At 44.8% G+C, this 15156-nt stretch overlaps 1 protein-coding gene across 3 annotated transcripts in view; it reads right to left on the bottom strand.

The window, feature by feature from the left end:
* LOC123755806 (nephrin) overlaps nucleotides 1-11601 on the bottom strand; it is an 88662-nt gene extending 77061 nt beyond the window's left edge. For all 3 annotated transcript variants that reach the window (XM_069300101.1, XM_069300103.1, XM_069300102.1), the window contains exon 1: nucleotides 11454-11601. In XM_069300101.1, the coding sequence (XP_069156202.1) occupies nucleotides 11454-11457 (4 nt within the window). In that variant the 5' untranslated portion in view covers nucleotides 11458-11601. The remainder of the gene's footprint in view (nucleotides 1-11453) is intronic.
* Nucleotides 11602-15156: the final 3555 nt, after the last annotated feature.

Here is a 15156-nt window from a genome sequence, read left to right on the forward strand (position 1 = left end):
CACCCTACGAGTGTACACTACTTGCGCAACACGTACAACAATTATTTGTTAACCATTTCACAAGAGAAATACACCAAGGAAAGTAGACTGAGCGTGGATCACCTGGACGCTGTGTGGTGAGAGAGACGGCCCCAGGCGCCAGCCCCGACTGCCTCCCGACTCCCAACTTGATAAAATGATCTTAATCCCCCGACGCCGCAATATATGGTGACCAAATCCTGACATACCACCACAGGGAAGCTGCAGACCGGCAAGCAACACAAGTGTATCGTGGGGAATTTAACTTGAGGCCATTTCTCGCAATATGTGTGTGTGTGTGTGTGTGTGTGTGTGTGTGTGTGTGTGTGTGTGTGTGTGTGTGTGTGTGTGTGTGTGTGAAATGTTGCGACGCGACTGTATGGAAAAGCAGCAGTCGTCGTCTAGGACGGGAAGAGAGACAGTCGTCGTCTAGGACAGGAAGAGAGACAGTCGTCGTCTAGGACGGGAAGAGAGACAGTCGTCGTCTAGGACGGGAAGAGAGACAGTCGTCGTCTAGGACGGGAAGAGCAGCAGTCGTCGTCTAGGACGGGAAGAGAGACAGTCGTCGTCTAGGACGGGAAGAGAGACAGTCGTCGTCTAGGACGGGAAGAGAGACAGTCGTCGTCTAGGACGGGAAGAGCAGCAGTCGTCGTCTAGGACGGGAAGAGCAGCAGTCGTCGTCTAGGACAGGAAGAGCAGCAGTCGTCGTCTAGGACGGGAAGAGCAGCAGTCGTCGTCTAGGACAGGAAGAGCAGCAGTCGTCGTCTAGGACGGGAAGAGCAGCAGTCGTCGTCTAGGACGGGAAGAGAGACAGTCGTCGTCTAGGACAGGAAGAGCAGCAGTCGTCGTCTAGGATAGGGAGAGCAGCAGTCGCCGTCTAGGACGGGAAGAGAGACAGTCGTCGTCTAGGACGGGAAGATCAGCAGTCGTCGTCTAGGACAGGAAGAGCAGCAGTCGTCGTCTAGGACAGGAAGAGCAGCAGTCGTCGTCTAGGACGGGAAGAGAGACAGTCGTCGTCTAGGACAGGAAGAGAGACAGTCGTCGTCTAGGACGGGAAGAGAGACAGTCGTCGTCTAGGACGGGAAGAGAGACAGTCGTCGTCTAGGACGGGAAGAGCAGCAGTCGTCGTCTAGGACGGGAAGAGAGACAGTCGTCGTCTAGGACGGGAAGAGAGACAGTCGTCGTCTAGGACGGGAAGAGAGACAGTCGTCGTCTAGGACGGGAAGAGCAGCAGTCGTCGTCTAGGACGGGAAGAGAGACAGTCGTCGTCTAGGACAGGAAGAGCAGCAGTCGTCGTCTAGGACGGGAAGAGCAGCAGTCGTCGTCTAGGACAGGAAGAGCAGCAGTCGTCGTCTAGGACGGGAAGAGCAGCAGTCGTCGTCTAGGACGGGAAGAGAGACAGTCGTCGTCTAGGACAGGAAGAGCAGCAGTCGTCGTCTAGGATAGGGAGAGCAGCAGTCGCCGTCTAGGACGGGAAGAGAGACAGTCGTCGTCTAGGACGGGAAGATCAGCAGTCGTCGTCTAGGACAGGAAGAGCAGTAGTCGTCGTCTAGGACAGGAAGAGCAGCAGTCGTCGTCTAGGACGGGAAGAGAGACAGTCGTCGTCTAGGACAGGAAGAGAGACAGTCGTCGTCTAGGACGGGAAGAGAGACAGTCGTCGTCTAGGACGGGAAGAGAGACAGTCGTCGTCTAGGACGGGAAGAGCAGCAGTCGTCGTCTAGGACGGGAAGAGAGACAGTCGTCGTCTAGGACGGGAAGAGAGACAGTCGTCGTCTAGGACGGGAAGAGAGACAGTCGTCGTCTAGGACGGGAAGAGCAGCAGTCATCGTCTAGGACGGGAAGAGCAGCAGTCGTCGTCTAGGACAGGAAGAGCAGCAGTCGTCGTCTAGGACGGGAAGAGCAGCAGTCGTCGTCTAGGACGGGAAGAGAGACAGTCGTCGTCTAGGACAGGAAGAGCAGCAGTCGTCGTCTAGGATAGGGAGAGCAGCAGTCGCCGTCTAGGACGGGAAGAGAGACAGTCGTCGTCTAGGACGGGAAGATCAGCAGTCGTCGTCTAGGACAGGAAGAGCAGCAGTCGTCGTCTAGGACAGGAAGAGCAGCAGTCGTCGTCTAGGACGGGAAGAGCAGCAGTCGTCGTCTAGGACAGGAAGAGCAGCAGTCGTCGTCTAGGACGGGAAGAGCAGCAGTCGTCGTCTAGGACAGGAAGAGCAGCAGTCGTCGTCTAGGACGGGAAGAGAGACAGTCGTCGTCTAGGACGGGAAGATCAGCAGTCGTCGTCTAGGACGGGAAGAGACAGTCGTCGTCTAGGACGGGAAGATCAGCAGTCGTCGTCTAGGACGGGAAGAGAGACAGTCGTCGTCTAGGACGGGAAGAGCAGCAGTCGTCGTCTAGGACGGGAAGAGCAGCAGTCGTCGTCTAGGACAGGAAGAGCAGCAGTCGTCGTCTAGGACGGGAAGAGAGACAGTCGTCGTCTAGGACGGGAAGATCAGCAGTCGTCGTCTAGGACGGGAAGAGAGACAGTCGTCGTCTAGGACGGGAAGAGCAGCAGTCGTCGTCTAGGACGGGAAGAGCAGCAGTCGTCGTCTAGGACAGGAAGAGCAGCAGTCGTCGTCTAGGACGGGAAGATCAGCAGTCGTCGTCTAGGACAGGAAGAGCAGCAGTCGTCGTCTAGGACGGGAAGAGAGACAGTCGTCGTCTAGGACGGGAAGATCAGCAGTCGTCGTCTAGGACGGGAAGAGAGACAGTCGTCGTCTAGGACGGGAAGAGCAGCAGTCGTCGTCTAGGACGGGAAGAGCAGCAGTCGTCGTCTAGGACAGGAAGAGCAGCAGTCGTCGTCTAGGACGGGAAGATCAGCAGTCGTCGTCTAGGACGGGAAGAGAGACAGTCGTCGTCTAGGACGGGAAGAGCGACACAGTACATGAGTCAAGTGTTGTGGTAATGAACCCATAAATATTAAAAGGTTTATGCCTCCGATAGAAACTTCCAGACCATAATTATACCAGCGTAATAAAGCATTAGCTTGCAGTACAAGGCTGAAAGCATTGCAAGGAGATGGCTTAGTGCCTCTGCTACTTTTCTTCAGGGTTCATGCAATGTTTGCTACCACGAGTTGATGGACGTATCTTGTGGTTAATCTGTCAACAATGGTCTTGCTTACGGATGTAGATTGTAAATTGAGATTTGAGACGTTCTTTTATACGATGTCTTTGGCTATACAGCAAACTCGACAAGCATTAAATGAAACTCAAAAAAATCTGAGTTTGTCATCTGCGTACCTTACGGAGTCATCACATATTGAACAGTTATCACCAATGCAAGTTCAAAAAGGGCAAGAGTGGATATGTAAGTGAAGAACATAATACAAGACCGTACATATCCTGTGGGTTTCCCTGCACGTTGAGTGTTCTGGGTGAGGGAGAAGCAGAGGCGGCTGCGGCGGCCCCGTACACCCAGTACAACAATCATGAACGGTCACAGTTGTGGATCACAGCTGAGCCATAGCGAACTGAAGATCAATACCAAAACGGAACCTTTGACGTCCTCAACAAAACTGCATTGAAGTTATCAGATAACTAATAACTTGCAAATTTGTAAACTGCTTGATTGATTAGTAGTTCTCTCTCTCTCTCTCTCTCTCTCTCTCTCTCTCTCTCCACACACACACACACAGGGGGCCTCGCGGCTGAGTGGACAACGCTCTGGGGGTCGTAGTCTTAAGGGGTCGGGTTCGATCCCCTGCGGAGGCAGAAACAAATGGGCAGAATTTTTTTCACCCTGGTGTCCCTGTTCACCCTGTAGTAAACAGGTACCTGGGAGTTAGACAGCTGCTACGGGTTGCTTCCTGGGAATGTATGTGTATGTGTGTGCGTGTGTGTGTGTGTGTGTGTGTGTGTGTGTGTGTGTGTGTGTGTGTGTGTGTGTGTGTGTGTGTGTGTGTGTGTGTGTGTGTGTGTGTGTGTATGTGTGTGTGTGTAATTACCTAAGTGTAGTTACAGGATGAGAGCTACGCTCGTGGTGTCCCGTCTTCCCAGCACTCTTTGTCATATAACGCTTTGAAACTACTGATGGTCTTGGCCTCCACCACCTTCTCACTTAACTTGTTCCAACCGTCTACCACTCTATTTGCGAAGGTGAATTTTCTTATATTTCTTCGGCATCTGTGTTTAGCTAGTTTAAATCTACGACCTCTTGTTCTTGAAGTGCCAGGTCTCAGGAAATCTTCCCTGTCGATTTTATCAATTCCTGTTACTATTTTGTATGTAGTGATCATATCACCTCTTTTTCTTCTGTCTTCTAGTTTTGGCATGTTTAAAGCTTCCAACCTCTCCTCGTAGCTCTTGCCCTTCAGTTCTGGGAGCCACTTCGTAGCATGTCTTTGCACCTTTTCCAGCTTGTTGATGTGCTTCTTAAGATATGGGCACCACACAACAACTGCATATTCTAGCTTTGGCCTAACAAAAGTCATGAACAATTTCTTTAGTATATCGCCATCCACGTATTTAAATGCAATTCTGAAGTTAGAAAGCATCGCATAGGCTCCTTGCACAATATTCTTTATGTGGTCCTCAGGTGATAGTTTTCTATCTAGAACCACCCCCTAGATCTCTTTCTTTATCAGAATTTTTTAAAGATTTCTCACATAATATATAGGTTGTATGGGGTCTATGTTCTCCTATTCCACATTCCATAACATGACATTTATTAACATTAAATTCCATTTGCCAGGTGGTGCTCCATATACTGATTTTGTCCAGGTCTTCTTGAAGGGCATGACAATCATCTAAGTTTCTTATCCTTCCTATTATCTTAGCATCATCAGCAAACATGTTCATATAATTCTGTATACCAACTGGTAGATCATTTATGTACACAATAAACATCACTGGTGCAAGAACTGAACCCTGTGGTACTCCACTTGTGACATTTCTCCATTCCGATACATTGCCTCTGATTACTGCCCTCATTTTTCTATCAGTCAGAAAATTTTTCATCCATGATAGAAGCTTACCTGTCACCCCTCCAATATTTTCCAGTTTCCAGAACATCCTCTTATGTGGAACTCTGTCGAAAGCCTTTTTTAGGTCCAGATAGATGCAGTCAACCCAACCATCTCTTTCCTGTAATATCTCTGTGGCTCGATCATAGAAACTGAGTAAATTCGATACACAGGATCTTCCAGATCGAAAACCATACTGTCTGTCTGATATTATATCATTTCTCTCCAGGTGTTCTACCCATTTAGTTTTGATTAGTTTTTCCAATACTTTCACTATTACACTTGTCAATGATACAGGTCTATAATTGAGGGGGTCTTCCCTGCTGCCACTTTTGTAGATTGGAACTATGTTAGCCTGTTTCCACCCGTCTGCTACGATTCCTGTACACAGGGATGCCTGAAAGATCAGGTGAAGTGGAATGCTGAGCTCAGATGCACATTCTCTCAGAACCCATGGTGAAACGCCATCTGGGCCAGCTGCTTTGTTCCTCCCGAGCTCCTTTAGCATATTTTCCACTTCAACTCTAGACACCTCTATCCGCTCTATGTTGTTCTCTGGAATTCTTATTGTATCTGGTTCTCTGAAGATTTCATTTTGTACAAACACACTTTGGAACTTTTCATTTAATGTTTCACACATTTCCTTTTCATTTTCCGTGAATCTGTTTCCCATTTTCAACCTCTGGATATTATCCTTTACCTGCAATTTGTTGTTTATGAATTTGTAGAATAGACCTGGTTCTGTTTTACATTTATCTGCTATCCCTTTTTCAAAATTTCTTTCTGCCTCTCTCCTTACTGCTGTATAGTTGTTTCTCGCATCTTTGTATCGCTGGTATGTTTGGGGGTTTGGCCTCTTCCTATAGAGAGTTTGTGTGTGTGTGTGTGTGTGTGTGTGTGTGTGTGTGTGTGTGTGTGTGTGTGTGTGTGTGTGTGTGTGTGTGTGTGAAAAATATTTAGAATATACTATATTCTATATAGTATATAGTATATTATTCTATATAGTTTACTATATACTATTACTATATATTCTATATAGTATATTATATTATATATAATATAATATACTATATAGAGGTTTTGATTTTGGTTGAGAATATAAATAGTTAGGCCTATTCATATGAATAAGGTAAATCATTACTCGTCTATAAGTAACCTCGACACATATAGTGGGCAAATGTGAAGCTACTGACACAAGTGAGGTTACCTAATGCTTGCCCTTGTTTAACACCTGGGCAACACCTGTCTACATCATGCTAGCAAACATTGCCCAATATAACGTGTCTTAATGCTTCCCCCTTAACTATAAGTTATTATTTTAAATGTGTACATAACTAACGTATACTTTACTAATGATGTATACTTTATTAATTGAGAGCAGTCAAGACTGTAGTGAGGTCTTCCCCAGGTGTGGCTGGCCGCTACCAAAGTACCCATCTCACTCCTCTACACCAGCATCTCTCCTCTACAGCAGCAGAGGAGAGTCAGCATCACGACGTCTCTCTCCTCTACACCAGCATCTCCTCCTTAGCCACTTCTCCAGCATCCAGGACGCATGCACAAAGACATCATCTATGAACGTGATGTATCAGGGAGAGAATCAGTAGGAACCGTGAGCAGGATTCGAACCTGCCCACTGGGAACTCCCAAGCATACGCCCTAAACCACCAGGCCACAATATACTAAAAAAAAAAAAAATACTAATCCACTGGACACCCCCCCCCCCCTCTCCCCCTTCCCCAGCGCCCTGGGTGTTGTCAAATACTTCAGCCCCCTGACTCCCCGAGTCATTACAATTCTGATGCCTCTTGTGTTCTCCACGTAACTGCATTGTTTGGCCAAGCAGTCCAATTATCAGTTTGGGAATTGTCGGCATTTTACTTCTATTTTGTTTAAATTAAGACTGACATGAAGGAACTCTGTGAGAGATTTACAGAGCAGCAGCAGCACGACCAACAACAGCAGCAAGACCAAGTCACCGAACATTACTCCTCAAAATGGAACAGTTCATTCCAAACATAGGAATGGAACACCCGGCTCAAAACACCGTCTCCGGCTAACACCTCCTGGCGGCGGGGAAAGCCCGATCGAGGCTCCAGGAGCCCGAGGCCCCAGGAGCCCGAGGCCCCAGGAGCCCGAAGCCCCAGGAGCCCGACGCCCCAGGGCCCCAGGAGCCCGAGGCCCCACGAGTCCGAGGCCCCAGGAGCCCGAGGCCCCAGGAGCCCGAGGCCCCAAGAGCCCCAGGCCCCAGGAACCCGAGGCCCCAGGAGCCTGAGGCCCCAGGAGCCCGAAGCCCCAGGAGCCCGCGGAAGGTAAACACCCAAGCGACGAGACCTCGCACCACCGCCACACCCCATTAACACGAAAGAAGAACCCTTTCTACTTTACAAAACACAGTCTCTTCACATGCAATTGTCCTCACGACGCTTCCGCGACTCCCGCAGGTTTAACACCGCCATACCCACCGCAGTTAACACCGCTGCACCCCCACACACCTCCCCCCCCCCCCCGCAGTTGACACCACTGTTGAAATTCACCTGGAACTGCCACCAGATGGTTACCGAGATAAAAAAAACAAAAAAGCCGGCTGGCCATGGACGTCCAAAGTTACTGACCAGATCCCCATTGAAAAGTTGAAACAGTACACAATATTATCTCATAAAAACACCTCGGTTATTCACGGAGAAATTGTCGGGTCACGTCGTGTAGATCAGAGCCGCTACGGCATACTGTTTGATCACCGCTGCCTGGCCAATCGGAAGTTGATTTAACTCAGAAAGAACCACACACACATCAGGTCATAATGATGGACGCAGAGAAAAGAGCTTAGTCATTACCCCATAGGTAACTTCTGTTGAATAGGCTATCTTGGAAAAATCTTACAATATGGGTGAAGATACATGATGTATTTTTATGTTCATAAAGAAACTGAAAAAGAGACAACAGTGCGTTTACGGTTTATCGTTTGAAACTAACATTTTTTAAATCCATTTAAATAATCTAATTTAGCCAACCAAAAAGTGTTCAGTTCATCTAGGAATATAACACTGACCTAAATAGACTTACACCAACGCTTTAGGAAATTTAGCAAACTGTTAAAATTTGCCTTTACAAACTAAATGCAATTCCATTTATTTTTAAACTAAGCAACCTTACATAGGCAACCATATTTAGCTCTTAACTGAAATATATATATATATATATATAATATATAATATGTATATATATATATATATATATATATATATATATATATATATATATATATATATATAATTTATATATATAATTTATATATATAATTTATATATATATATATATATATATATATATGTCGTACCTAGTAGCCAGAACTCACTTCTCAGCCTACTATTCAAGGCCCGATTTGCCTAATAAGCCAAGTTTTCCTGAATTAATATATTTACTATAATTTTTTTCTTATGAAATGATAAAGCAACCCTTTTCTCTATGTATGAGGTCAATTTTTTTTTATTAGAGTTAAAATTAACGTAGATATATGACCGAACCTAACCAACCCTACCTAACCTAACCTAACCTATATTTATAGGTAAGGTAAGGTTAGGTAGCCAAAAAAAGCTAGGTTAGGTTAGGTTAGGTAGGTTAGGTAGACGAAAAAACATTAATTCATGAAAACTTGGCTTATTAGGCAAATCGGGCCTTGAATAGTAGGCTGAGAAGTGCGTTCTGGCTATTAGGTACGACATATATATATATATATATATATATATATATATATATATATATATATATATATATATATATACACACAAAAGCTGTACCCGGCCACATGTCCCCACCATTCCCCACTCCCCCGTCCCCTCGTCCTCCCCATCATTCCCTCACATGAAAAACACAGTTAAAAAACGAAAAACATGGTTTTTACCTGTCCCAGGTGTTGCATGTATATAGTAGGTATATAAAAACACGCGCGTATTCGAATGGAACGTTGTGTCAAAATTTCTAAGCAATTGGTGAAGAACTTTTGAAGATAGCGATTTTGAACAAAACGAACATTTACATTTTTATTTATATAGATTTATATGTACAAGAGTTCTTACATTCGTGTATCAGCCACCAGCATGCATAGCGTTCCAGGCAAGGCCTTAATCCTAATATTCCCTGGAATACGACCCGCCAAATCATTTAACAACCAGGTACCCATTTTACTGTTGGGTAAACAGAGGCTACAGTTAAGGATTGGCGCCCAGTAAATTCTCCCCGGCCAGGATTAGATGATTATCAGTTCTTGGCGAGCTTGTGGAAACAATCACTCGACATCAATGAGCTGTGAGGGTCATTAATTAATTGAAGTCATGACGGTAGCTAGAGAAATCGTTCTTGTTAAATATTTGTGTGTTTTGTATATATAAAGAAAACATGGAAAATATATATGCTCTATCTTGATATTTAAAAACCTCTTGGTAAACTTTCAAAACGAAAAAAAAATCATGATATGGTTAGGTGTTTACGAATATTCCTTGAAAACTGATTTCTCGGAATGAAAATGGGTTCTGGACACAAAACTAATAGACCAAATATATATGCATGCTAATGGCCTGACACAAAACCACAGATAACGGTTTATGAAATAAAATCGTTGAAATTCAACATTAACGCTGTACTTACGGAACACTCAACGCAGCTGACCAGCATTACCTTCAAACTATCTCTAATCATTCTAATAATTCAAACTAAATGAGGCAAGGGATAGGCCAATTTAAATGCCCGATGCTGGATAAAAGACTATGAGCTAATCATAGTAATTTAAGATAAAATAACCCGAGTGGCTAATATTTCCCAACCACGTAGTGTGTGGAGGAATTAGAGAAGCCAACGGATTATTAGGCTTCAAATATTCCTCATTGGCGTTGGAGGTTGAGAACGTCATCATACGTCTCATACTACGTATATAGTCAGTGTAACTTGTATTCTGGAATACTGTGTGCTGTTTTATTCACTATATTTACGGAAGTGTATTGAGCACCCTTCCTCTTGAGTGGCCACACGGACAGAAAATGGTGTACTAAACACCTGACTACTTAAGAGTGGACGGTAGAGCGACGGTCTCGCTTCATGCACGTCAGCGTTCAATGCCCGTTCGTCCAAGAGGATGGGCACCATTCCTTCCCTCTGTCCTGTCCCAAATTATCATCCTCATCCCTTCCTGGTGCTATATATAGTCGTAGGGGTTTAATGCTTTCTCACGGGAGACATCTCCCGTCACGCAGGGTGCAGTCGCACCTCCACAGATCTCCAGTATCAGCTCTTAATACTGGTAATGGCTCAAAAGGGCCACCACTTACGGGCTGTTCATGCCCGTGCCACCTTTTGGGTGGCTTAATCTTCATCAATCATCAATTTAATGCTTTCTCCTGATAATTATCTTACCTTAAAACACCGCAACCTAACACAAACCTACAAAACCTGACCCACGCATACAAAACGTGAATGTTGGTGAGCCGCTGACATCTATAGCACATCACATTTTGTCCTTTGGGGATTTTGACTTGGAAAATGCGGTTTAATATTGGAGAGACCGGGTTGGAGATCAAATAAATAATAAATCCAGCCCACAGTGACGGGGATTCACTCAACCTTCAGAGGAGACCAAAATATCTAGTCGTTATCTTAACTCAGACAAATACTTAACTAGTGCACCGTGAAATATGAGGAGCGATAATAGCTTTGATGAGACCTGCCCAATCAGCGAGGGAAATAGACCAGCACCATTTACACAGCAACTTACGAAACCTCTACATCTTTCCTTAATGATGGCGGCTTTGTTTACATTTATTTAAGAGTTTATAAGCTTGCAAACGTCACAACACAAGGTTGTTATTGTTATAAACAACCTTGTGGTGCCTCGGAGTTCATACACTCTTTACTAAATGTAAACAAAGCCGCCATGATTAATGAAAGATGTACAGGTTTCGTTAAGCGGTTGGGTTAATACTTGATGTCTCCAGACTCTGGCTTACAAATGTTATATTGCAATGCATGCCATTGTGACGTTCATCTATTTTAACAAAAGTACATCTATTGGTATAAATATCTATGGGGGCGTTGATCTGTTATAAAAAAAAATATCCGCGAAGCGTTTGTCCGTTATAATAAATGTCCACGGAGAGTTCATATAATATAAATGGCCACGGGCGTTCATCTATTACTATAAATGCCCATGGGACGCTCATCTATAATAAATGCCCATGGAGAGTTCATATAATATAAATGGCCACGGGCGTTCATCTATTACTGTAAATGCCCATGGGACGCTCATCTATAATAAATGCCCTCTCCCCTCCTTCGAAATGTTCTTCGAAAAGGACTGCAATGTTCTCATGGCGGGGTTTGAAGGTAATGTAGGAGGGAGGCAGAACATGAGGCGAGTACAAACCTCCCGCCTAGACGGAGTACTCACCCATGACGGTGACGTTGGCTGCCGCCCAGATGGGTAAGGTGGTGGCGGTGGGCCCCACCTGGCACTGGTACTCGCCGTCCTCCTCCAGAGTCACCCCCCTGATCACCAGGTGGTGCTCGCCCTTGCTGGGGTCACCCTGGTACTGGTAGCGGGGGTAGCCTGGAACCCCTCGCTCGAACCCTGGGGGTGAGAGAACGGTAGAGGGTTAGTGTATGGGGAAGATGGGGACGGAGGGGGCAAAGGAGATGTTGTGAGTACAAAAGGGGGAAGGTAGTGGTTGAGGGAGAGGTGGAGAATCATCCGCTATTATGTAATATGATAATACAAGTTTTATATCAATAGATGACTGGGGACAATGCAACCACGTGGTTCCTCAAGATGAGCACCCGCGTGGTCCCTGGGTAAATATAGAACACAGCCAGACACTAGGCCGTCTCCAACATCAGCAAACATGACGTTATAGCAGGCGTCTGGGACAAAATCATAAGCCACATTGTTTTGAAAATTATAATTTATATTTACTAACTTAAAATAATATCTTTCATATAGTGCTAATATATGTAGATAATTACTTCACATATAATAAGAATAGCAAAATAAAAAATAGGGTTTTCGGGAGCCGGTAAGGGAGCGGACTCCACCTGTCACTGGCGCCGGCGCGTCGCTAGGCTCAGATTTTTGAGATATATACAAGAGTTGTTACATTCTTGTACAGCCACTAGTACGCGTAGCGTTTCGGGCAGGTCCCTGGAATACGATCCCCGCCGCGAAGAATCGTTGTTACAACCAAGTACACATTTTACTGTTGCGTTAAACAGAGGCTACAGTTAAGGAATTGCGCCCAGTAAATCCTCCACGGCCAGGATACGAACCCATGACAAGGCGCTCGCGGAACGCCAGGCGAGTGTCTTACCACTACACCACGGGGACTATATTATATATATAGGAGATATATATATTATATACCACGGAGACTATATATATAGATGGAACCGGAACATCGCCTGGTGTGGACATAGCGTGTCTTTCACCACTTTTGGAGGCTAAAAAGTATATAATCTCCTTATGCCTCGTTATAGTTCAGTTAAAGGTAATAATCTTGTGATAATCGATAAGAGAAAGAACAGTGTAAATGAAGTTAATGAGGAGGAGACGCAGAGGCCGCCAGCTCCACCGGACATCATCATGTCAACACCAATCATAATACCTGTGTTCTTCACCACTAAACTTAACAAGTCTTTTGCTACAAGACTTAGGAACCTCGGACGCCCCTAACAATGCCACTACAAAGAGCGGTTTGTGATTAATATTTGATTAAGACAGATCCACTTAATATTTTAATCAAACCACTAACCCCTGTAACTTTCAGATGTCCGGTTAAGACGAGGGTCCTCGAGCCCACTAACGGCCTGTTTAAGTAACAAAGCAATACCTCTAGTTTAAGGAATATAGTTAAGATTGACATCTTATTAAAAAAAAAATCAAATAATGATTTTCACATTCATCATAATAATTACAAATGACACAGTTCGGTTAGCTAAACTTATCAGTGCCTGACTTTACTGACAGTTTAATCAATCTTCATTTTAAGATATTAATGTTATATTGGCAGAAAAGCGTGAGCAGCACTCACTGTGTTCCCGCACCTCCCCAAGCCATAGCCAGACAGGCTAGGACGTCCTCATAGGTCATCACTACACATACAGGACATTATAGCATGTCCTGTATGTGTAGTGATGTGATGTCCTCATCCTCCTTCCCAAGGAGGACCTCACTACAAAAACAGCTAAGCTGTTTATATATATTTTGTTTCATTTTATTTTAACATAATCGCCTTTCTTTATATACCAGTTCATTAGCCAAAGTTGAGGAGGGTTTTAATATTCATTATCACATTATCAGGAGAAGTGGAGGAGGTGGGGTTAGTACAAGATACAAGGGAGGGAGGGGGGGGGGGACACACACCTCGAAGATTCTCGAAGAATCATCTTCCAAAAGATACAAGGTATCATTTAGGAGATGAAATTCTTCAAGAATCAGAGAGAAAGAAAGACCTGGGGGTTGATATCACGCCAGACCTCTCCCCCCACAGCCACATCAAGAGGATAACATCAGCGGCATATGTAAGGCTCGCCACCATAAGAACAGCCTTTAGAAACTTGTGTAAGGAATAATTAAAAACGTTGTATACCACGTATGTCAGACCAATCCTGGAGTATGTGGCTCCAGCATGGAGTCCATATCTCGTCAAGCATAAAACTAAATTGGAAAAGGCTCCGAGGTTTGCCACCAGATTAGTGCCCGAACTGAAGGGCATAAGCTATGAGGGGAGACTATGAGAATTAAACTTCACGTCGCTGGAAGACAGGAGAGTTAAGGGGGGTTATGATCACCACATACAAAATTCTCAAAGTAATTGATAGGGTAGACAAAGACAATTTATTTAACACAAGGTACACATGCACTAGGAGACACAGGTGGAGATTGAGTGCCCAAGTGAGTCAAAGACATTATAAAGAATTTGCTTAGTGTTCGAGTGGTTAATAAATGGAATGCACTAGGAAGTGATGTGGTGGAAGTTGACTCCATACACAGTTTAGTCTCATTTTAGGCCACTTTGGGCCAGTAACCGGGTTCTTGCTGTTATAACCTCTTCTTTCATATCCAACCCCGAGTAGGTGGTAAGTTTTCAAGAACGGGCTGTGGCAAGTAGTAGTGCAAAGAATAAAGGGGGGGGATATAAACAATACAATATTACACCTTCACCACTAATATATATATATATATATATATATATATATATATATATATATATATATATATATATATATATATATATATATATATATATATATATATATATATAATATATATATTTTATTAAAGTATTACTACACATATATACAAAGTGTCTCTTTCACTCAGGACACAACACATCGGCAGTGTTCATCAATCCCGGTGACTCCACTTTCCAGGTACACGTCGTCCACACCTAATGGCAAACACCGGCGAGTTCACCTTCAACATGGGCCAGTCCCACACACACAGTATCATCACGATGTGCCAATATCCCACCTCCGCTCTCCAGATACACACTGGCAGAGGGTTTCAGCCACACGCTGACAGGGGGTCTCAAACAATCACATACAGGGGTACCTACCTACCTTGAGGCTACCTTGAGGTGCTTCCGGGGCTTAGTGTCCCCGCGGCCCGGTCGTCGACCAGGCCTCCTGGTTGCTGGACTGATCAACCAGGCTGTTAGACGCGGCTGCTCGCAGCCTGACGTATGAGTCACAGCCTGGTTGATCAGGTATCCTTTGGAGGTGCTTATCCAGTTCTCTCTTGAACACTGTGAGGGGTTTGCCAGTTATGCCCCTTATGTGTAGTGGAAGCGTGTTGAACAGTCTCGGGCCTCTGATGTTGATAGAGTTCTCTCAGAGTACCTGTTGCACCTCTGCTTTTCAACGGGGGTATTCTGCACATCCTGCCATGTCTTCTGGTCTCATGTGGTGTTATGTCTGTGTGCAGGTTTGGGACCAGCCCCTCAATTATTTTCCACGTGTAAATTATTATGTATCTCTCCCGCCTGCGCTCAAGGGAGTACAGATTTAGGCTCTTTAGTCGGTCCCAGTAATTTAGATGTTTTACTGAGTGGATTCTAGCAGTAAAGGATCTCTGCACGCTCTCTAGGTCAGCAATTTCT

The sequence above is a fragment of the Procambarus clarkii genome, chromosome 43 (assembly GCF_040958095.1).
Source record: "Procambarus clarkii isolate CNS0578487 chromosome 43, FALCON_Pclarkii_2.0, whole genome shotgun sequence".
Classification (NCBI taxonomy): Eukaryota; Metazoa; Arthropoda; class Malacostraca; order Decapoda; family Cambaridae; genus Procambarus; species Procambarus clarkii.